Below are 24,323 nucleotides of genomic sequence, written 5' to 3'. Positions count from 1 at the left end.
CTCTCTCACTATCTCTCTCTTTCTCTCTCTCACTCATACACACACACATAAAGCAGGGTTTGGGCCACAGATGCCAGCAATCAACAGAAATTTCACTACAAGCTTATTCCTTGGTCTAAATTGATTATCGTAGTCAAAACGTCAACCTCTAGCTTCTATCTTGAGATTGTTTGGGAGACAAGAGCGACTAAATTTTCAAGACGAAAGCGACCCGGGGCTTTCTTTTACCAACTTTGCATTAGCTAAGTAGTTTAAAAGATATAAAGAGAAAAGAGAAAAGCAGGTTATTTGTTTTATCTTAAAGATAAATCTTGGAGCCGTTAACATCTAGCGATTTAGTGTTGTATTAACATAAAGTTGTGGAACCTGCAGAAAAAGAAAGGTCATAATCAATACATCAGGGATTACTCCATTTCCACTTCGTGTCAACATGAAATATATACTGATCTTAAGGAAAATGCTTGTTCTCGGTCAGTTTGGCTACATGCTCAACTAAAAGAAATTCTACCTAACAAGTTGAAAGATCACATAATTCCTCTTCCCCCTGTTCTGGCATATACCTACAGACAACCTCAGTGAAGCCCAGATGGCATATTGGGATTGATCACAAAAATAGTGATTATGAGAATGCAATTGTGAATTGTAAATGTGAAGGCCCATGATAATATCATCCAGATAAGATATGCAGATACAGATAACACCTGTACCAGATGGAAATGTTCCAAATACCCTAGATCCTGGATATTGCAATTTTTTCCAAGCCCAAGCTTAAATAACCTGATTGACGTTTTTCATGCTCAATAAGTGGACCTTTGTAAAAAATCTGTGGAGTAGCCCTTTAGAATTAAAATCCCTGTCTATAGAAATATTTCAGGCAAACATGGAGGGGAATGTTAGTGAAGTCAATCAAACCATAGTGTTAGCTTTGATTGAATGCAAGCTAAGATAAGTAGCTTCAGTTGCTGGACTCATTGTTGTCAGCTTCTTTCATGGTAAAATGCATTCTGTCCTCACACACGATAATTATGCAGGGGAGAGGGAGGGCAATAAATCTGATAATATACACACACACATACACACACACACACAGGGTATAAACTCATGGACAAGCTGAGAATTGTCGGAACAGAGATCAGATTAGAGAAGCTTTTCTGATCTATGGTATGAGAAGGCTGGGCTCATGTATCTACCAGACATCTAAGCTGGCTTATCCCGATACAACCAGGGGCAAACACACACACACACACACACACACACACACACACACACACACACACACACACACACACACACACACATACACACAAACACACACACAAAAGAAAGTTTACTGTGTGATGTTAGGGAGGGGGCACGTTGGAGAACAGTGGGGTACAATCTCCAAACAATTCTATATCCCTTTTAGTCATGGCCTGGTTATGGCTGTGAAGTGGAAACAACATTGAGTCCTTGTTAACAGCGTCCCCAAGCTACACTTAAGGTCTACTTTACAGTCTTCATACTTTATAGTGACACTCACCAAAGTATTTCATCCTGTAGCTCTTGACAGCTTTGTGATTCGTCCTGTGGCACGTGGATTGACTTGAGTTATATTTCCTTTCTCCTTTCCTCGCCTCTCAAGCAGGACTGATGTCCAGATGGTGTGCCCCTCCATGTGTGGTCCAATTACACTCTTCCTGACCATTTCATGGGCCTCAAATCGACCCAAGCATCCACGGCTGCTGCTTCACTCACAAGCTTCACCCATAACCTGTCATCCCTAACCTTTACCCTAAGCCCCTCACCTCCCTCTGTCTCACTCTCCGTCAAGCCTCTCCTCACAGTTTGAGAATCCTAAACAACCCCCTAAGCTCAACATGGTGGCCCATCTTCCTGCACTACTCTTGGTTATGATGTGTCGGGGTGTATTGCTATCCATCGGAGATCCACCTCCGTCCCGCCGGGAGATACGCATTGAGGGTGACCTGGTTCTTGGCGGCTTGTTCCCAGTGCATGAAAAAGGTGCTGGGATGGAAGAGTGCGGGCGTGTAAACGAGGACAGAGGGATCCAGAGGCTGGAGGCCATGCTGTTTGCCATAGACAAAATCAATATGGACAACACGTTGCTGCCAGGGGTCTCCCTCGGAGTCCACATCCTGGACACCTGCTCTAGAGATACCTATGCACTGGAGCAGGTGGGTGAGCACCGTTACTGTACATAAATGCTGCATGTTTCTCAATTAGAGATGATTCCAGACTAGATGTAAATACACTCTTCTGTCAATGGAATGATTTTCTCATCTTTACTATGTTTATGTTGCCTGCCATCCACTTAAAACATTGTTCACATGATGTGTGTATAAAGTGTAATCTTAAAAATGTAAATCAAATTATTTTCACCTCCACACAGGATGCTGTTTACTTTAAAACTCAAATATTGCACATTACATAACATATATTTTATATATTATATATTATAACATATTTGACCAAGATAATCAAATAATGTATAACTAGAACTGCAAACTGCACTGCAAAACTAGAACATCAATGAAGTACTTAAAGCATTTATTCTCAAAGACGGTCAACCATTCATGTGCCGTACAGCATTCAAGTGTATCTGCGTTTACCCGAGAATGCTAATTCAAGTTTTCAGATACACTATAATTCAGATAGAGTTTTAATTAGTTTGTTCTGGTGTGCTGCCGGGTGACCTGAACCTTTCCCACCATTCATATTTAAAAAGTTGCTCTGGAAAGTAATTTGTGGCATCAGAAGTAAAAAGTACAATGTCTCAACTTTAAGTGGAGGAAAAAGTAAGATCTCATCAAATGGTAATATTCAGGTAAAGTAAATGTACCTCAAAATTCTATTTTATCCACTAGGGGTAAAGGAGCTTGCCTCTAATGATAGCAGCTTGATGAGAAATAGAGATTGAAACTATTTGCAATGAAGGAAATAAAAAAATAAAGGCAGCACTTTCCCGCAGGGATTGTTATCTTCAACAATATATTGTATTTTATTGTCAAGCTATTTATAGATGATGCATCTAGCGATCTTATATACAATGAAATTAGTTCTTTGACTGATTGAAGATAGCAAACCCAAGGTTTCTTGAAGTGTGGGTTCCCTAAATGGGTTGCAGGTTCGTTGGCTGTTTGTCTAAAGACCATCAATATGTTATAATGTGCCTTATCCTCACAGGAATTAATTTACTATTTGGATCCTGTACTGAAAGCATTTAAGGTCCCATAGTGTAGACAAATGGGCTTTATTGTGCTTTCAAAGTGTTTCACAGTCTGATTATAGTAATGATAGATAATATAGACCATATGGTACACAGTATGGTGCATAACATTTGATATAAAATATTAATGTGCTTGTGTTTCCCAGGCTCTGGAATTTGTAAGAGCCTCCCTCACCAAAGTGGACGACACAGAGTTTATATGTCCAGACGGATCTTATGCCCTGCAGGACGACAGCCCGCTCGCGATCGCTGCCGTCATTGGAGGATCCTTCAGCAGTGTCTCCATACAGGTAATACATACATCAGCAGATACAGTATTTACACGACCACATTTCACCCTCGCCATCTTATTTTAACTCCCTTGGTAGCTTCTCTCTCTTATTTTGCTCATCTTTGTACCAAAAGTACCATGACCAAGTGGGCAAAAGCTGAAGTCCAGCTACATGGCAGTGCAAGTGTGCCCCTGTCTATGTTTCTGCATGTGTGTTTGTGTGTGTACTTGTTTCTGTAACTCAACTTCCATCAACATGTTCTTGTGTGTTTCCCAGGCTCTTGTAGCTCTTGTCACAGAGCTGGGTAATTTGCATAGTTTAGCATAAAACCTCCTTCGCCTTTACTCCTCTGTGACTGCACAAAAGCTTCCTCCTATCAGTCCTTAAATCCCTAATCTCTGTAACTGTCTCTGTTTTATCTTTCTCATCCTTTCTTTTTCTCTCTCTCCCGTTCTATCTCTTGCTTTTCTTCTGTCCCTTAAATCTTTTCTCTCCTCCTTCTCATCACTTCCTCTTTCTTTTTTTCTTCTTCTTTTATATGCATTCAGAGGCATCCCTCCCAGCTATTTGAGGAGAGATCTGTGTATGCTGACCTCAGCCCCCTTCTTCCACTCCTCCTCTTTCCTGGGACAGCCATTGTTAACACATCTGCTCTGTCTCTTGTCCTTCATCACACAAAATAATCCCTTGTTTTTCCCTCAGCTCCTACTTGTTGCCTTATGTTGGCATTGCTGTTGTTTTTAACCTGTCCTTTTCTGAGGGCAACACTGTTTATGACACCTGAACTGTGCTCTGCCTTATGATCTTATGTCTGTGTAGATAATCCAGCTACTCCTTCATGCATCTCTACTTGTACAGTTTTTCTGTTGCTTCTAAATGAAGTAATAGTGAATTATTTTATATTTTACCCTGCACAACTAAACTCTAATGCCTCCAAGGCATTTACATAGCAGGCATCACCCCTCCACTGCACCATTTTTTTTCCTTCTTCCCTTTCATTTTTTTCAACTGATTTCTCATATTCAGCCCATTCCTACAGTACATCACCCTTCCCTCTCTCTCACAGGAAGAGAGTAGCTTTCACTAACAGAGTAAACTCTTCATGTGTGTGTGTGTGCATATATATATACATATGTGTGTGTGCATATATGTGTGCATATATATACATATACAGTACCAGTCAAAAGTTTGGACACACTTTCCCATTCACATCAATGAGAAACTGTGTCCAAACTTTTGACTGGTACTGTATGTGAGTGTGTTTTCTAATCTTCTACACTATTAGTCTAATGAGATTCTGACATGTTGTCAAAACAGCTCATCGTCTGAGCTATGAATGAAATATAGAAAAGCCCAGAGAGATGCGCTCTAAAAGGATTAAGCTGAGGCAAGAACAGAATGGCTGTGTAGTTGGTGTTTATTTGCCTGTGTGTGCATGTTTGAGTGTGTATGTTTACATGGCTTTGTGGTGCATGAGTATGTGTAGCAATTATATTTCCAGTCTTGTGTTGGTGTCTATGACTGTAATGAAGAGAACATGATCAATCCCCAATCAACGGTAAAAGGGAATATTATATGGACATCAGTAGACCCCAGATGATGTATCATTAATGCATGAGCCAGTGATTTATTGAACTGTGCATGTATGTGTCTGTATGTGTGTATGTGTGTGCGTGCCATTTTGTGCATTTCTTCTTCATGTACATTCAATACATTGTCTTTTATCGTTAAATAATCATATTATGCATGAAGCAGTTCCTATCAACAGCAAGCTTCCAAATATGTTCTAATTTTTGCTTTGATGAAAAAAAATACATTGATTAAAGGATCATTCCAGTTGTTTTTGCTGGTCTTACATTCCTTGTTTTTTGACATTGTTCCAGTCATTTTTGATCAAACTTTCACTTTCTTAACTGAGGGGTTTGACACACATGGAGATCTGCACTCTAGTACAACGCAGTGGGTCAAGGGAGAAGAAAAACACTCCAACACAGCAACACTATAGACCTGCAGTTCGGCATGTCTTTAAATATCTGTGCTTGAACAATTTCATTGCAATTAATAATTCTACATTTGATCTGTTTTGACATTACTCATACACATCATTATTTTCTCTGCTTGCTGACATTCTTTATGCAGGCATATTTTCTTCCCAGCTACCAAGAAGAAACTATCAACTTTTACAAAGATTTTCTAGTGTTTGTTTTAGCTGCTTTTTTTAGTTTCCCTGTGCCCCTTTGGGCCATATTAGAGACTGGAGCTCCCTAGAAACTGAAAGGTACACTACTTTATTTATCTGAAATCTTTATTGTGTGCAGCTGCCAGTGCCCAGTATTGATCAGATTTTTAAGTCAGTGTTGAACTCAGCAGTGGCTGAACTCTCAGTATCTGTTATGAAACTAATTATGGTTGTATCTATCTTAGGACTGGGCACATTTCTCAGAGGAGTATCTGATAAGTAGGAGAGGGTTAATTCTGGTGTGGCTCTTTTCGAGGGAAACACACATTTTTCATCAGCCAAAGAGTTTTTACCTAGCATATAATTTACACACTAGTTATCTGTTTTGTTTTTGAGATACTGCATCTCCTTAAGTTTCTGCTATCTGTTTGTGTTTGCCCAGTTTTGGTAGTGCTCCATTAAGTTAACTAGATAGTAATTTATTATTTTGTTGCCACCTCTCCACCATTTGTACCTTAACACAGTTCCACACTGCAGGCCTGAACTGCGCAACTATGGAGTAACTAGTAGACAACTCTGAATGTCTTTCTCTCCTCTCCTCTCCTCTCCTCTCCTCCACCTTTTCTAATCCTAGTAACTATTCTGAAACAAAAACAACATTATCATTTAATACTTCCATTATCATTTAACACCTCCTTCACATATAAGTTTGTATTATTCATTAAAAAGAAAACTTAAAATAATTAATCTTGATATTGAAATAATCGTCTCATTTTATTGAATCTCCCCCCCAGGTTGCCAATCTTCTCAGGCTCTTCCAGATTCCTCAGATCAGCTACGCGTCAACCAGTGCCAAGCTCAGCGATAAGACCCGCTATGATTACTTTGCCCGCACCGTGCCCCCTGACTTCTACCAGGCCAAAGCCATGGCTGAGATCCTCCGCTTCTTCAACTGGACATATGTGTCCACAGTGGCATCAGAGGGGGATTACGGTGAAACGGGCATAGAGGCTTTCGAGCAAGAGGCCCGCATGAGGAACATCTGTATTGCCACTTCAGAGAAAGTAAGGCATGGAATAGAATGGAACCCAAAGAATATAATAGAATATGACGTTATTTCTGTGACCTGCATGAATATTAGCAAACTTTGCTCAGAGCCAGATACCCAAAACATTTTAATCTGCAGTGTCACACTGATGTATGGCCTGAAGCTGCACCAGTAACAATGAATGGGCAACTAAATTTATGAGCTTATACAAGTTTGTCACAATGTCTTATCTTGTCCTACACACAAATGAGGTTTATATTACACTGGCGTTATCTGTTGTGAACTAGAAAATTAAAGCTTATCTCCAAGAACTCATTCTGGGTACTTTGACATTTTTCATCTCATTTGCTACTGAGATGCATGTTGGTGTAAGACTAAAGTACAGAACACATTTCTTTGTTTGTTTCCTCATGTGACTGATCATGATACATATTCACAAATAGCTACCAATGCATTTTGGGTGTAGAGGCAGCCTATACAGGTCAGCATTCTGTCATTACATTAAATCCACTTTCTGTTCAGGTGGGACGTTCTAATGCTAAGAAGTCCTATGAAGCTGTGATCCGTCAGCTCCTCCAGAAGCCTAACGCCCGAGTGGCCGTCCTCTTCCTGCGCAGCGATGATGCGAGAGAGCTGCTGGCAGCTGCTGCCAGGCTTAACACCTCCTTCATTTGGGTGGCCAGTGATGGCTGGGGTGCGCAGGAAAGCATTGTCAAGGGAAATGAAGTCACTGCTGAAGGAGCCATCACACTTGAGTTGGCAGCCAATCCTGTGCCAGAGTTTAATCGTTACTTTCTCAACTTGAACCCGGTCAAAAACCATCGGAATCCCTGGTACAGGGAATTCTGGGAGCAGCGGTTCCAGTGTTCCTTGGGTGGTGGAGGAACAGTAGCAGGGGGAGGTGTTGGATTGGGAGAGACACCTCTCCCACCATGTGACAAGGACTTGTCAATGGACAAGAGTAACTTTGAACCAGAGTCCAAGATCATGTTTGTGGTTAACGCGGTGTACGCCATGGCTTATGCCCTCCATAATATGCAACGGAGCCTGTGCTTTAACACCACCAAGCTGTGCGACAGCATGAAGGCCTTGGACGGGCGCAGACTCTACAGGGATTACATCCTTAATGTCAGCTTCACAGGTAAGAGAGAGACAGCATGGCAGAGAGAGTGAATCCTAGATTAGGTGCATGGAGAGTGAAAAGAAGTGAATATTGGAGGGGAAGCTGGGGAAGAAAAAGGAAAAATAGCGAGAAATAGACAGGAATGTGAGTGCTGTGCCTAGTTAACAGTCCTCTCATGTACAACACAAGGATGTTGTCCTTCTCCTCTGCCAAAGCAGCCAAGCCACAGAACATAAAAAGTACTGAGACAAATCCGCTTAATTGCTATGTATTGTCAAAGCCAGCCTGCCATTGACACCTATTACCCATGCGTAATTGATACGACACTACAAAGTTGCTTTGAGGAATGAGAGCTGCAGTTAATCCATCAGCCATATTCTTCTCACTTGCACTAATGAGATTGTGTGTGTTATAATAGCTCCTATAGCAGGCTGCCTGTCTATCTGTCAGTCTCTATAGAGTTGGGAGAGAAGAGACAGAGGATTGGCTTGACTGACAGATGGCGCACAAAGGAAGCGTTATAAATAAACTGCTGTGTCTCAGGGACTGACACAGGTTTAGAGTTGCTTATTCCTCCACCAACCGTGACCAGGAGCAGACATCAAAACAGCCAGACAAACAGCACTAACACAGCAGCTTTTCTACGGGACACTGGGGAGAGCGAATAGGAGGGATGGATGGAAGACGATAGAATGGCGTCACATATGGAGGGAGGGCGAGGGAATCTTACAGATAAGACTGACAGCCAGACTAAAGCGAGAGAAGGGTGTTTTGGGTAAGGTAAAAATGTTAGGGAGGGAAAGAGGGAAAGAGGGAAGGAACAAGGGAGCACTGAGGCAATGCCGGAGTGGGACAGCATGCGTCAGCAGAAGAAGAGGATTCTCTTTGAAATTCCCCATCTTCATTTCTGCTACAAATCAAAGGACTTGGAGCATTTCAGTCTGAGGAGGGATACAGAAAGAAGGAAAGAGATGGGAAGAGTGTCAGTAAGATAGAGAGGGAAAGAGAGGAAACAGTCAAGCCGATTGCAGTCGCAGCCTCTGGTTGGCACAGATGATAACCATTCCCTTATAATTTGTATAGATGCATACTAAGAGGAGTGGAAGATGCATATTAACTCACAGAAAGTTTAAAATGCTCTGGAGAAAGTAGAAAGGAAAGGGAAGCAATGGACAGGAAAGGAGAGGAGAGGAGGTGTGAATCCCACTGTGACTTCCCTACATCTCCATGTCTGATCATCTCTCTCCCTACATCCCCCTACTCATTCTATCCCTCCCTCCATTTCACTAATGATGTATGTCCATGAGGGGTGTGTCTTTATTCTACAGTAGGGAAAGAGTAACAGCATGTACAAGGATCTCAAGTTCTTTATAGCTCAGTGTCAGCGACGACAGTGACAGCATGACAAACAACTGTATCGGTAAAGAATGCACTAAAAAAAGCTTAGATGGTGATTTTGGATGTTGATGGGGGTGGTGTGGATAAACTGGCAACTGTGGTTTGTTTTGAGTTGTTGGCTAGCTCTAAATGACTCATTCTCACTGCTCTCACATAAACATCTTTCTATCTATAGTATGTAAGGAAAGAGCTGAGGTGAGATGAGGTTGAATGTGGGGTATAAATACTGCAGCATCGCCATCCGCAGTGCTCTCAGTCTGAACTGTAGCAGACGGAAAACCAACACTGTTCAGCGCTCTCTCCAGATCTCTCTCTCTCATCTCCTCTTACACACACATGCATGTTCATTACACATTTTACATTGCATCAAAGTTTCATCTCACATTTATCTCCACTCCACTAAATTACTGTCTCCCTCTCGTGGAATTAACACACACAACAGAATGGGCTGTGTTAGGGCTGTTTTTGTTGTGTGTTACTGACACTGCTGCACAGAGGCACTATATTGTGTGGTTAGGAGTGCGTTTTCATATGCCGCTCTCTTCATCTAGTCTCATCTCGCTAGTTGCTATGGTAATGAAGCCGACACTATTGCCAATTGTGGAAGTGATCTGGTAGATCATGGGAACTGCTCCCCACCAACTAGTAAGAGAAACTGGGGTGCATTTGTGCATTTTTATGAGGCACTTGATGCATACTTAGAACACAAAACACATAACAGTCAGCTTTTTACAAAGAGGCGGCTTGAAATGCTTGTTTTTTTACCAGCTTGAAATTGCAGACAACCCCAACCCACACACTTCTCCTAGCCATCATTCAACTCCCACCCACCCACCTCCCCGATCTGCAGCAAACAGATCAGTATATACACACATGCACACAGTCTTCTGTTCAAATAGTGGTGATAGATGTGATATTCCCCCTTCCCTGCACCGTCCCTGTGTGTGTGTGTGTGTGTGTGTGTGTGTGTGTGTGTGTGTGTGTGTGTGTGTGTGTGTGTGTGTGTGTGTGTGTGTGTGTGTGTTGTGTGTGTGTGTGTTAGCAGAGGCGGTGTGCCTTCAGGGCCATATTGAGCAGAGAGCTTACTGCAACGTTTAGATGCTAGAGAACAACCTTCACTCCTTCTTTCCCTCATTTTCTCTTCACTCTCTCCCTCTGTCTCTCTGTCTCTGTCACTCTGTATCTCTACATCTCTCTCTATGTCTCTGTTCTCTTTCTCACCCAGAATCTGTCCTACCCTCCATCTACATTCAAAAACAGCACATCCCACTCAGACTTCACAAGGTTGCTCTCCTGCCTCTACGCCGGTCTGTTCATCCACTCCTTCACTTTCCTCATCCCTCCCTCTATCCATCCTCCACCTATATCTCTGCTGCCGTCACATCAGTTCCTGCTTTTCTCTTTTGCTATCTCCTCTCCTTTTTTCTTGTATTCTTTTCCCTCTTCTCCCTTGTCACTTCCCTCTTTTCTTTGCCCTTATCTTGTCTCTTGGCTCATCCTCCCTCCCAGCAACTCCTGCATTTGGCCTGCTGTTTCTTTCTTTTGTCTCCTCTATCTCACCACCTTTCTTTCAGTCAAGCCTCAGCTCTCACATGCCTTTTCTCCTATACATTTCTGTCTCTTGTTTCGGACTTCCCTTTTCTCCACCCTATCTGTGCTCTATTCCTCTGTGGCCTGTTGCTCCATGGCCCAGGCAGTGCTCCATCCCTGGGGACTGAATCTGCAGAGAGAACAAATATAGCTAATGTTATCCATCTGTGTGTGCATTTGTGACATGTGAGTGCATTCCTCTGTCCATATCTGAATATGCTCAGGGATGTATCTCTGTATGTGTGTGTGTATGTGTGTGTGTGTGTGTGTGTGTGTGTGTGTGTGTGTGTGTGTGTGTGTGTGTGTGTGTGTGTGTGTGTGTGTGTGTGTGTGTGTGTGTGTGTGTGTCCTTCCACACTCTTTCTGTGGGGCACAGATGTGTAAGGTCATCAACCCTCTGAAGTAAAGAAGAGAGAAATAATGCCTCTTTCTTCACAGTGCTAAGCCATTGTATTTTCTTTACATTTTACCTTGAGCAGGTTTTCATTTACGCATGCCCCTATGCAGTGTTTACTTTGCAAAGCTTGAATTGGGTTTAAATCAAGGATTCAGGTGAATTAAGGTGAATTATTCTCCATTCCCTCAACTACAGCAAATATACAGCCACCTTTTAGATTCCACCTCTTTCTATGAGACTGTATACTTCTCTCTCTTTCTCTCCACTTTTAGATTACTTACTCCTACTCGTTCCTTCCAAGCCCCTTTGCCTCCTTTCTCTCCCTTCCTTTAATACCCACAATCCCCCTTGGGGTTCGCTTTAGCCCGACATGGCCAAGAACATAATTAATTTCTCAGCTTCTGAATGAAAAGCCTGTTTTCATCATGCTTTAATTAATCTAGAATAATAAGGTGTTTCTCAAGTTAGGAATGCTAAAGTGTCTCAAAAAATTAGGGATCTGGTTAGTCTGTGTTATAATCACAGTTTGTTTCACCTAACTTTATTTGCCTTTTTACTGTTACTGTTTTATATTCTGTGGCTCCAACTGTTTCATTAACTTTATTCAGCGGTGTGCAGAACAGATTTTGGTTGACAATGCAGTGAATCTTCTTAGCTGAATAGCAATATATTCACAGTTGGTCTACATAAAGGGTACTTTGTATTTCCAGGCATGTCAATTTATTTGCTGCACTGTATCCAGTGTACCCCAGCTACACAATAGGCATGCTTTGGTAAAATGTTGCTTGGAGGACATACTCCACCTTTGGGTGCTGGAAACACCTTGAAGGAATACTTTAACACTGGACCCTCTTTAAGCTTTTCACCAGTTGTTGATTGTTGCACTACTGTCTTATTTTTTTATTGGTACTTCTTTTGTGCTTGTTTACTTTCAGCTATTTTTTTTAACTGTCTAGCACTCTTTCTCAATGCACATGTCCCTGTCACCTGGCTACTTGAGAATTTGTACCATGCCTCTTTTAATTCACTGTCCTCTAAAGCTTGATTGACTTGACTCACTAATAAGTTACTTTGGATAAAAGTGTCTGCCAAATGCCAAAACAACTTTTTTTTTCACGAAATACCTTCAAAACTAATAACGTTCCCATCAGCCTCACCTCACCTCACCTGCACTGTATTTAGAGCTTCTTTGCAAATGTTAGCATGCCAAGACATAAACTTCATTATTGTTTAACATCAGCATGTTAGCATTGTCATTGCAAGTATTGTTTGCATGTTGACATGAGTATTTCAAAACCTAGCCCAAAGCACTACTGTGCCTCACAGTGCCACTAGTAGGCCTGTAGACTCTTGTTTATTCAGAAACACATTTTTTGGTCACTGGGAGTCAGAGCTCATCAGTGTTTTGAATTTAGCCAAGACAGTTTTGAGGAGAGACAGGCGTCCATCAATCAAGGACTTGGGCTGCCTGTCTCAGCTCTCTGCATTCACCAAAGGAGCCTTGGTGGCCTTCGCCAGCTTTAACTTGCACTTCATACACTTTTCTGATAAGCCACCCTGTCACGTCAGCAAGGTCGCTTGTTGGTTATAGGGAGGAATCGCCATTCCCCTGAGTCTATTGCTCTCTGGATGTGATCTGTTAGAGGGAAGTCAAGGACAATACAGCACCCTCAAATGGGTCTGTAGGCTAATGCTGTTATCTCTTTAGTCTGTATTACACGTAATTACCACATACAGCTAATTAGGCTTCAGCACACATCTAAGGTCCTAATAAGGTGCAGTTATGATAATTAGCTAGTGGCAAAGTGTTTCTCTGAGTGTGTATGAGAGTCTAAGAGGAGGAGGGCCCAGTTTGTCTTATTGCTCTGTGTTATTAGCCGACTTTATTATCTGCCAAGTAGCAGTAAAATGGATTCATATCTCTTCTTCGTCTGAAGATAATATCAGCATTTTCTTATTGAAATCATTTTCATTTAGTTGTCACTAAGACATTTAGCCCCCCTAAAAAAAGACTTGACATTTAGAATTTCCTGTGACAGAGAGGGAGAGGAGAAATATAGAGGGGTATGCTGTCTCTGTGATTTATGGATTTCATAAACCCTAACCCCCTATGCTGCCATCTGACACACCATTCTTCTCTGAACACACTGAGCTTTCACAACAATAGCACAGCTTTAACCCTTGTCAGTGTTGCACACACACACACACACACACACCTACACACACACACACACACACACAAACACACACAAACACAACTAACAGCAGGGTCAGAGCTTTGGTTCTGTCAGCATAGCCTCCCACAGTGCTCAGAGCAATACCTTAACCATCACGCTGTAAAGTAAAACCTAATGGAGCTTCCATCTGGGTGCGTGCACAGACATCCTCATGCTTACTTTTTAGCCAACAGTTTACTCACAATCTGTATTCTGATTCATTCCACTGATCCTAAGCTGTATGTTGGGAGAAAGAATTTGGCACGTGATTTCTTCAGTAACTCAATGACACAAAGATATGAGGAAGGCAGCACAATATCATCAATGCTGCTGTGGATTGAAGACCAATAGCCTTGTTATATGTTGAGGAGTGATGCTTTGATAAACCCAGCGTATGTTGCACTATCCCCAGCCACATCATCATTTGACAGGGGAGGCAGCAGCGTATAACAAACAGCCGTGTGCAGTTAGTCAGCAGAACAGAGTTGATTGCTCCTCTTTAAGGAGTGAAGTGGCACTGTAGGACTGACATACTTTTTGTCCGTGTCAAAACGACCAAGTGTCAGCAATGTCGAGTCCAACACTGCCTGCAACACTTTAAGAAATTACTTTTTTGCGGTTCATAAATGCTTTCCTCCTTGGTTTTTTTAAAAATGGTTTCAACATCCTGCCAATTTTACAATCTCTTCTGTTCCCACATCCTCAGGGCAGATGGTAATCCTTTCATAACAACTTGTATACAAACCAATTTGGCAGTTTCAGCAGTGTACCTCCCTCACATAAGAGACCCAAAGGCTAATTCTATCAATGTGTGGGTAGCTATAGCACTGCCCAGGGATTCAGTCCTCTGTCTTCATGCCTATATGACTTTATGGGCATGAAGTTTGTTAATGATGCGTTTGGTAATAAACTTTGTCAGATCGGAATTTAGAGCAGTGTTTCTGTCCCTATGTGACCTTAGGGATGGACTGATACACACAAACATTACTAAGCATACCAGGCATTTATAGCCTTTTAATGAATACTTTGTAACTGGCTGGTCTTCAGTAATGAAAATGCTATTGCAATGCCCCCCACTGTCTGTTCTGGACCCCTAAGGCTTAACTGACCATGGCTTATTGTTTCAGTCCTTACTGCTACTTTTAAGAGGCATCAATGAGACATTAATGGGATGATTGTTTGTGATTGTTTAGCTTTAATCTCCTCTTTTCACTCAACTTATCTTCTTTTTCACTCCTCACCACCCTCTAGCCCCTTTCTGTCCTCCAGGCAGTGAGACGGCAGTGAAGTTTGATTCCCAGGGGGATGGCATGGGCCGATACAACATCTTCAGCTACCAGCGCTCTGGCGATCGTTACGGTTACGTGCCAGTAGGTGAATGGGCAGAGAGTCTGAGTCTGAGCAGTGATCTGATTCACTGGCCCAGAGAAGTGGTGCCCACTTCACAGTGTAGCGACCCCTGCGAGCGCAATGAGATGAAGAAAATGCAGGCAGGTAGGAGACTGAATTTCAACAATGTTCTTTTTTGTCACAGCCACATACCATAACAAACAGCAGCTCCTTTTGAGAAATCTCAGGCTGTCATACTCTCCTGTTCATATTCCTGTTTCCCAGGTGAGTACTGCTGCTGGATCTGCACAGCCTGTGAGCCTCATGAATACCTGGCTGATGAGTTCACATGCTCACCCTGTGCTCCTGGCCAGTGGCCCACAGAAGATCTTACATCCTGTTACGACCTTCCTGAGGACTATATTATGTGGGAAGATGCCTGGGCCATTGGTCCAATTACTATTGCCTGTGCAGGGTGAGTGATAAAAAGTTGTCAACATGATGTCAGTTTCTGAAAGGTGTGTGTGTGTGTGTGTGTGTGTGTGTGTGATTGTCTTTATAGTTGTGTTGAGAGGAAGAAAATAAGTTGAGGATCAGTAAAATGTACAACCATCACTTTTTCTGATTTTACTAGACCACTTCTAAAGTGCTTTTCCAAATCTAAACATGGATGATGAAATCGGCCATTGTCAATATCAGAAGGTGGTTCTGTAGTAATTATGATACTCTTTTTTTGATTAACTTTGTCTGTCTCGCTCATAAACCTCCATCTGTCCCCAGGTTCTTGTGCACTGGTCTGGTGTTCTGGGTGTTTATACGGCACAATAACACACCGCTGGTGAAAGCATCAGGACGAGAGCTCTGCTACATCCTCCTGTTGGGAGTCTTCATGTCGTATGCCATGACTTTCCTCTTCTTGGCCAAGCCCTCTCCTGCCATCTGTGCCCTGCGGCGCCTCGGCTTGGGCACATCATTCGCTGTCTGCTACTCCGCCCTTCTCACCAAAACTAACAGAATTGCCAGGATTTTCAGTGCGGTGAAAGACGGAGCGGGTGCAGCAAGACCACGCTTCATTAGCCCATCTTCTCAGGTGAGCAATTGCAGCATCACATCCTCCATTTGCAAGTCAGATGGATGGATGGATGGACACAGTAGATCTTGATGACCTTACCGTCCTCTCCTCTTTTGTTTTTTAGGTTTTCATCTGTTTGAGTCTTATCTCAGTCCAGTTGGTAATGGTGTCAGTGTGGCTGCTACTGGAAGTTCCCGGGACACGGCGCTTCACGTTGCCAGAGCGACGGCAGACTGTCATCCTCAAGTGTAACGTACGTGACTCCAGCATGCTGCTGTCACTGGGCTACGACATGCTCTTGGTCATCCTGTGTACTGTGTAAGTGTAGTAGAGCTGGTTCGATTTGGCATGATACACTGTTAACTACACTGAAACTACACTACACTACACTGTAAACTATGCTCAACAGTTGTGCTTGACTCTAACATAGGTCAAGGTAGCTATCAGTTCTTTTTCAGATGGTGTAATCATAAATATTCATCTCTCCCTCTAGGTATGCCTTCAAGACCAGGAAGTGCCCAGAGAACTTCAACGAGGCCAAGTTTATTGGATTCACTATGTACACCACCTGCATAATTTGGCTGGCCTTTCTTCCAATCTTCTATGTTACATCAAGTGACTACAGGGTATCTTCTTGAAGACGCACACACACACAAACACAAACACACACACACACACACACACACACACACACACATTAATTCCCTGAAGATTTACCCTAATCTTAACCATAACTACTACATGCCTAACTGACCCTAACTGTATCGTAAACCTAACTCTAATTTTAACCAAACATCACATGTCAACCATTGCCATGCCATGAATATGTGAGCAGATTCGTATCTCCAGAACGTAAATAAGTACACAGGTCACAAAAAACACAGGTGTAGTGGCAACTTAAACAATTTCTAATCCTTCTGGCAAATGTCCCAGCTCTGCAGTACTAGGATGACAAACAGACAGGCTCCATCAAACTGCTGACACATGTCCAGATTTAACAGCAAAGGGAGTGAGTGTTCACCTGATCCATACAAATCTTAAGCATACACACACCGTAAACACACACTTCCATGTACACACACACTGCACAGTATCAAAGAGTGTAAGAGTGCTGATGCAAGGCTGCTCATTTGATCCCAATAAAAAACAGCTCACTTTCTCACTACTATCCCCTCCACCTCTCTCTCTCTCTCTCTCTCTCTCTCTCTCTCTCTCTCTCTCTCTCTCTCTCTCTCTCTCTCTCTCTCTCTCTCTCTCTCTCTCTCTCTCTCTCTCTCTCTCCTTCTGAAAATAAGCATTTCTTTGGCCTTGTAATCTGACTTTAAGATTAGTCAGTTAGAGGCATAACATCACTCACCACACCCACCCCCTCACACTCACACACATACACATACAGTACATACACAGAGGAGAATTTTGGGGGGGTAGATAGCTGATGTCCTTCACTGTAATGTGACTTTGCCTTAAGCTCCTGTTACTCCACTCTGTAACCTTCAACAACACTTATCAGCCACACAAAGTTAAACACAGCAATTATAATGGCAACCTAAAATGGACATACAGCAGGCACCTTGTCAAACCTATCATCCAAATGAAGAGAGGATAAGATTATATTTATCATTGATTTTTGTAAAATAAATCACAAAAGATTAAGATAAAGCTACTGCTGCGATACTGTCAAGTTCAGCCTTTGTGGTCTCTGTTGTCTCCCACTTCCGGTAGTGAGAGTAATTACCAAAATACTGTTGACATATGCTTACATCACAGGCTCTGCTATCGCTATTGTTGTGGCTGTAAAGTGGTGGATAAATTGTTTTTTAAGCACTACACAACCCACACGAAATGAGACGTTTCAACAGAGGTATTTGATCCATTCAGTCCAATAACCTCTGGAAAGACTAGACGAGTCACACAATTAAATTATTTTATCCCCATTCAAGTTAGCAGAGGTATCCAGAAGTTAGCCAGCTCAACCAGCAGAAGTCTCTGGTGCGCATTCAAACAGAATGTGACATGAGATTTAAACTCTGTATACTGTGAAATACAGAGAGATTTATCTGGCGGTGATAGACTTAATCAGCATTGTATGAACACATTTGGCAAGGACTTGAATGTAACTTCATTTACAGTACCAGTCAAAAGTTTGGACACACTTTCCCAGTCACATCAATGAGAAATTGTGTCCAAACTTTGGACTGGTACTGAATATGTAAAAATATTCTATTGATCCACTCTGTAGTTGTTATCCTCTCGACTGTTGCAAGGTAACAAAGTGAGTCTGCCAATAAAGAGTCATACTCTCTCTTTAAAGGCTTCATTGGCTCTGTGTACTTATATCAATCTGTTAATTTGATCTATTTACCCACTGTTTATCCAAGTGGCTTTGATTTATTATTTGGCCTTTGTGGTCTCTGTTGATTAAGTCTTTTATTGATCCACTCTGTAATTGTTATCCTCTGGACTGCTGCAAGGTAACAAAGTCTGCTAATAAAGAGTCATACTCTCACTTTAAAGGCCTCATTGGCTCTGTGTACTTTAGCGATCGGTTAATTTGATCTGTTTATCCACTGTTTATCCAGTTGGCTTTGATTTATTATTATTTTATTTTCAGCAAAGCATGCCGTAATACTTACTTACTTTAAATGCCTTTGAAAAATGTTCATTATTCTAGATTGTTATCATCAAATTAGTTCATAACGGCAATTACTTTGTACTACATTAGCATAAGATTTATCCATCAAAGTCTGGCTATTAATTAAAGTCCGTTCGTCTTTCCTTTCCCTCTGCAGGTTCAGACCACAACCATGTGTATCTCAGTCAGCCTTAGTGGCTTTGTGGTCCTGGGCTGTATGTTTGCCCCCAAGGTCCATATCATCATGTTCCAGCCCCAGAAGAATGTGGCCAGCCACAGGCTTAACCTCAATCGTTTCAGTGTCAGTGGGGCTGCCACCACATATGCGTCTCACGGTAGGTTACATGCAGTTACCTCATTTTTAAAGAGACTGGGTTTAGAGCAGCACCCTCATACAGTTTTTTTTAATGACGTGTCTGTAAAATGGGGGTGCTTAACATTTAATATGAAGCACAGCGGACAAATCTGTGTTCCACTTTAGTTTAAGGGAATACAAACCGGAATTTAAAATAATCTAGGTGCTTGTTGTCTGCATTTTCTGTATTTTTTTCCTATAGAACAGCATGATTGTTCAATCATAAACTAGTCAGACTTTAAAGAATGGCAACCTGCTGACAGAGCTGAAGCAGTGCAATGGGAGCAGTACAATAGAGATACTAGTGCAGATGCATGCCTCTATGCAGTGACTGAAATTTGAATATATAAGTCTTTTGTGACAAAAAATGTATATTTACAGGTGGGATGAGTTGAATAACAGATGTAATTCTTATACACTATGAATCTCAGTGATACTACCTTTAAGTTAACCACCACTCATATTTTACTTATCATTCTTACCAGTGTTCTAAAAAGGCATTTCTCTTTGATAATTTGTTAGTTTAGTTGTTAGTATCAGCTGTTCTGACTCATATACAATATGATATTGTGCAGTTCTTTTGTGACCTGCACAGATGCATGAAGGCTAAACAGGTACTGTCATCTACAAATCGGATCAATCTTCTGTAATAGCATATATTTAACAATATGATTCTTACTATGATTATGTTCTTTTTTATTATTATAATACTTTGCACAGCACATTATTGACTATATAGATACACCTATGATAAATTTGAAACAATGATAGCACAGCTACATAGGTGATTCCATTTATTGGCTAATTAAAATTCTTCTTAGCTCTATATGAATGTTATGACTCTTTGATCGACATCTGCCTCACTCGGAAATTACACCTTTATTATTTTTATGGGAGCACAGAGTTGGATGATGTTACATCTCAGCTCAGCTCCACCCAACTAAAATCCTAGCAGAGTTCTTATCACACTCATTAATTGAAAACAGTTGTGCATGTAGAACCTTTAATAAAAGATTGTTTGGATAACTAAAATCATGAACAAATATGCTTGATTTCTGACTTTCCTTGTAAATATCCTGTCCTTCCTTCTTTCCTCGTACCTTATCTTTTTCCAGCTTCTGTCAGTGCCCACTATGTCCCGACTGTGTGCAACGGGAGAGAAATTGTTGACTCCACTACTTCCTCTCTGTGACCCCACCCAGTCCTATCTCTAAATCTGCCCCTGCGACTGTTAGCGAATCCATGAACATTATCCTTTTCGAGCATTGTTCCCCACCTCATACACACTACTAAACACACTCAGACACAAACATGTACACATACACACAAATACACGCACAAACCAACAAACATCTTCCTTGTGGACTAGAACTGTATTGTTTCACAAATGTAGAAAGTGTGTATCTATAATTAAATTATTTTCTAGGGATGTACATACATGGAATCGACATTGTTGTAAGTAGAGAAACAAAACAAAAAAAGTTTTTAGGAGGAATTTTTGGAGCCTTTGTTTTTGATAGCTTTGTTATGATGTAAATAGACATTCGCTTACTCATGGTAGGAGGGTGTGTGTCCCTCAGTTTGGATGCACATTTGTGGCTCTGCTTGACTCACCTGCAATATCCCACAGACTTTTTATTCTCATTCTATTTTGTAGGTCTCATTGTAATAACCAATTATGTATGCATTTCTATTGTGTATCTGTACATTTGTATATTATACTACTGATGGTTCAAACAGCACAATGTTGACAGTCTTGTAACCCTAGAACGAACGCGGAAAAAAGCATAAACTGGATCAGATAGAGCGTCTGGCAACTGACGTGTACAAAAAATCCATCAAGCTCATTGACTTACAGTTATACTGTGGCAGAACACAATTTTCGCTTTGAAAATTCATCTATTCACATCTTGATAGATGTGCTTTACTTCATAGATCCATATGATCCATATAAAGAACCCATTGTGGCTGTTTTGCAGGAAAATATGTTTTGCTTTTGATACAAATGTTCATTTTTCTATTTCTAATCATGGAATCCCTTTATCTAAATGGCCATAGTTCCAGACATGTGTTCACCAAAGCAACAGTATGTTCACTCCCACTCTCAAACTGCGGGTTTCTTCAGAGGATTGCCGTAATGGAGTGCTAATAATAACTAATAGCACAGATAAAAGGAAGAGTACATCTAATGCATTTCTTTTGCCTCAAAACTGTAAATACACACAGTTCTACATACAAAAACAAATTGATGTCTTACTCAGTAATTATGAATTTATATTCAAATGACTCAAATGCTAAGAGAGGGAAACTGTTGAGCACATGTTGATTTTTGCCAACTACAGGGGAGTAGCTTATGTTTTTTTGTGCCCCATATATACAGTATGTGGTGATGTTTTGAATATGGCTATGTGCCTTAATGTATGTTTGATAGTGCTCCAGATAGAGGTCGTAAAAGATCAGTTTTACATCAAGGCTGGCAAATCTTTGTTTGGTCGATGTAAAAGTGATCTCATTATAGAGTATATGTTTCAGGGCAACACTATGCCTTTTAGTTTTATTCCCTATCAAGCCTTCTGCCATTGATTGTTTACCTTAAATGTGTGAAACAGTGAATCTGAGAAATCGTTAGGTGGAAATGACTTTCTCTCCCCCCTTTATTCCTCCAGTCCGTTTTTTTTTTAAATCATTAAGTGGATATTTCTAATAGACACTCATCATATTTACATTCCATTTGTTTATAGCTTGGCTCCAATAAGAAGGCAGGGGAAGAGAAGCTCATATACCATTGAGATGAAGTCATTGACTCATTGACTTATTGAAGTGTGCAGTTTACATGTCTGTGTTAAATGTGTTGACGTTGAGAGGCACAGTGGAGCAGCTGGCTTCAGCAGTCCCATAGAGGCTCACAAGAGGAAGCAGAGCACACAATGTCAGCTGCTGGCAAATCCCAGCTAACAAAAGGATGTTAGAGTAGAACTCATATACATAACATACATAACATTAGTCAAAACATCCATAACCATCAAACTCACTCTATTTGTAGCTGGAAATATAACAGACTGCTGGGGGATAATTATAAGGTGGAGGAATAAATGACAAAACACACAGCCAAATAAATATCTTAAATTAGTGGACTAATTTAGCATCACAGCATATTTCATTTTAAAGAGTGCCCTCTTGCGTAACTTTAACGCACTTAGGATGGGAGTAAATTACAAATAAACTGATTTTAAATGGTTAAATACTACATTATGCAGTCTAAAATATCAGTGTGACTGTTACATGTTTTGAGATTCCCCAGACAACCTATCCAGATCTATTTTCTCCATTTTAAATTTCATATATTAGTTACAGGCAGAACTGTTGAACATTCCTCTCTTGACCTGTCTTCAAAATCATCCTGTGATAATCACACTGAATGATAGATTGAAAGAATTTTAGAGAAGGGTGGATGCGTCAAGACGAGCCGACCTACATTGGGGTGTGTGTTTTAGGTGCAGAGAGCAGGAGGAGAGAGAGATGTGGCAGAGAAGAGGGGAGCTGCTGCTGGATTATGTAAAGCACTCCCACAGCCCAGAAGTCACAGCGCTTCTATGGGAGCTCAAAGCATCTCAGAGATTCACAGTCTTTGTTAGCAGAAGGCTTAGCCATTCACTCAGTGGTCCTGCTCCCACAAGATACACCCCGCATGGCAGGTTGCTATGGACAACCATTACCGCATCCGCTGCCGGAATGTCTATTTGTCTGCATGGAGAGGAGGGTGGGAGGAAGGGTGAGGAGAGGGCGAAAGAAGAGGAATAGAAAGAGGAAAAACGGGTTAGCTGGTTCTGATTCAAATTGGCAGTGACTGATGAGATTTGGCTCAGCAAGGCCCAGTACTCTACTCCCAGCTTTTAATGGCCACACAAATAGAACACTTAACCCTGATTCTCCCCTCATTTAGTCCAGGGACTAGTCTCGGACAACAGTCTCACACTCTTCCCCTGACCCTTTGTCTCTCAGTCCACCTCACCCCTTAAACCTATCCTCCACCACCTTTGTCTACCCTCTATGTGTGAAACTTGCTGCTGTGTTGGTCTCAGCCAAGACCACCTAAGCCAACAGATTGGTAGCACCACATTTAAACTGAAGCACTCAGATATGTGTGCCCACTGCAGCATATGCCAACAAGGCGATCTTGAGGGGGTTGGAAAAGGGACAAGAGGAGGGTAGAAAAAATAGTTGGAGAATGTATGAGAAAATTAAATTGGGATTCAGATGTAAACAATATGCATCACTTTGAAATGTATCACCTTTCTCACTACACTACACTCAGTTTATCATCTCATGTACCTAGTAACTCTCTCTGGAAGGTTTCTTAATTGGAATATCCTTTTCACTACGGACATTGTTTCTCTATTCAACCTCTGCCAACTGCCATGTGCTCTACAAAGGTCTGTGCTGTAGCCCCCGCTATACAACAGAATGTGTCCTTGGCCTCTGGGCTTTGAAACAAGACAAGATCTCTGCAGTGAAATGAAGCTATGGTCAAGCCGAACTCTGGAACTGGCCAACCACAAAGCAATAGTTCCATGTTTATGATACGTGCAATAACGAGGCTGTGATGACATCATAATAAATAACAACAAGCAAACAGCTGGTGTTGTCTGCTCATCCTTCTGTGTCTGTCCTGCTTTGACTAATCAAAAAAAGTAGTTCAGTGTGTCTGTGTGCACAGCATCTATAAATCTCAGGTTTAATCTAAATGCTGAATGCAAGTGTAGATAGATTTTGTCAACAACATTAACAGCCCTCACCACTACTTTCACACACACACACACACACACACACACGCATAGGTACACAGGCTCTATTCATAGCGTGTGTTGGCAAATGTTGAAAGATGTCTGTAACACTCTGCCTAATCTGTTCTCTAAGTGATGGCACTCCAATTAAACCATCTATGGAGTGCTCCCTGTCTGAGGGCAATGCACTCCGGTGTGTAAGCTCAGACTCTTGAAGAAAAAAAGACTAAGAGGGAAATAACCAAGAAAGAAAGAAAGAAAGAAAGAAAGAAAAGAAGGAGAATAAAATACATTAAAAACAAAAGGCAGATTAAAAGAAAGACACAGAAAGAAGGGGGCAGCACAGATAGGGGAGTTTTCTCTCTGAGTAGCACAGCCCACACAGTGTGCTTGACAAGTAAGGGAGATTTTTTAGATTATTTCGATTTTATATTCAACATGTCAAATTGTTGATTGAATTCATGGAAATTCAAAATGCTTTTAGAAATGCTTTCAATTCATTCCTGCTTCTGTCTATTATTTGTGGCAGCATCATACTGCATGTAATTCCTACTTTTGCAAAATTTGTAATGATCGCTCTCTGGTGGTAGGATCAGGTCATTACAAACACATCACACAAATAACCTTTAAACCTAATAAACTACAGTCAGGAATTTCCAGCCCCAATAAACTCCTGTGCAACATGCATGTTTAATCACCTAG

At 41.4% G+C, this 24,323-nt stretch overlaps 1 protein-coding gene across 1 annotated transcript; it reads left to right on the top strand.

Annotated features, from left to right (window-relative positions):
• Nucleotides 1-1,856: 1,856 nt before the first annotated feature.
• On the top strand, nucleotides 1,857-20,029 carry grm3 (glutamate receptor, metabotropic 3). Its single transcript, XM_053318545.1, has 11 exons — nucleotides 1,857-2,174; nucleotides 3,373-3,516; nucleotides 6,472-6,741; nucleotides 7,248-7,866; nucleotides 14,701-14,943; nucleotides 15,064-15,253; nucleotides 15,559-15,868; nucleotides 15,975-16,168; nucleotides 16,344-16,476; nucleotides 18,640-18,817; nucleotides 19,953-20,029. Exons 1-11 carry the CDS (start codon nucleotides 1,857-1,859, stop codon nucleotides 20,027-20,029), a joined length of 2,676 nt encoding a protein of 891 aa, XP_053174520.1.
• The last annotated feature ends 4,294 nt before the right edge of the window (nucleotides 20,030-24,323 follow it).

This window comes from Scomber japonicus, chromosome 5 (genome assembly GCF_027409825.1).
Source record: "Scomber japonicus isolate fScoJap1 chromosome 5, fScoJap1.pri, whole genome shotgun sequence".
Classification (NCBI taxonomy): Eukaryota; Metazoa; Chordata; class Actinopteri; order Scombriformes; family Scombridae; genus Scomber; species Scomber japonicus.
The sequence above is the reverse complement of the archived record's forward strand: the minus strand, read 5'-3'. Positions and strand labels throughout refer to the sequence as shown.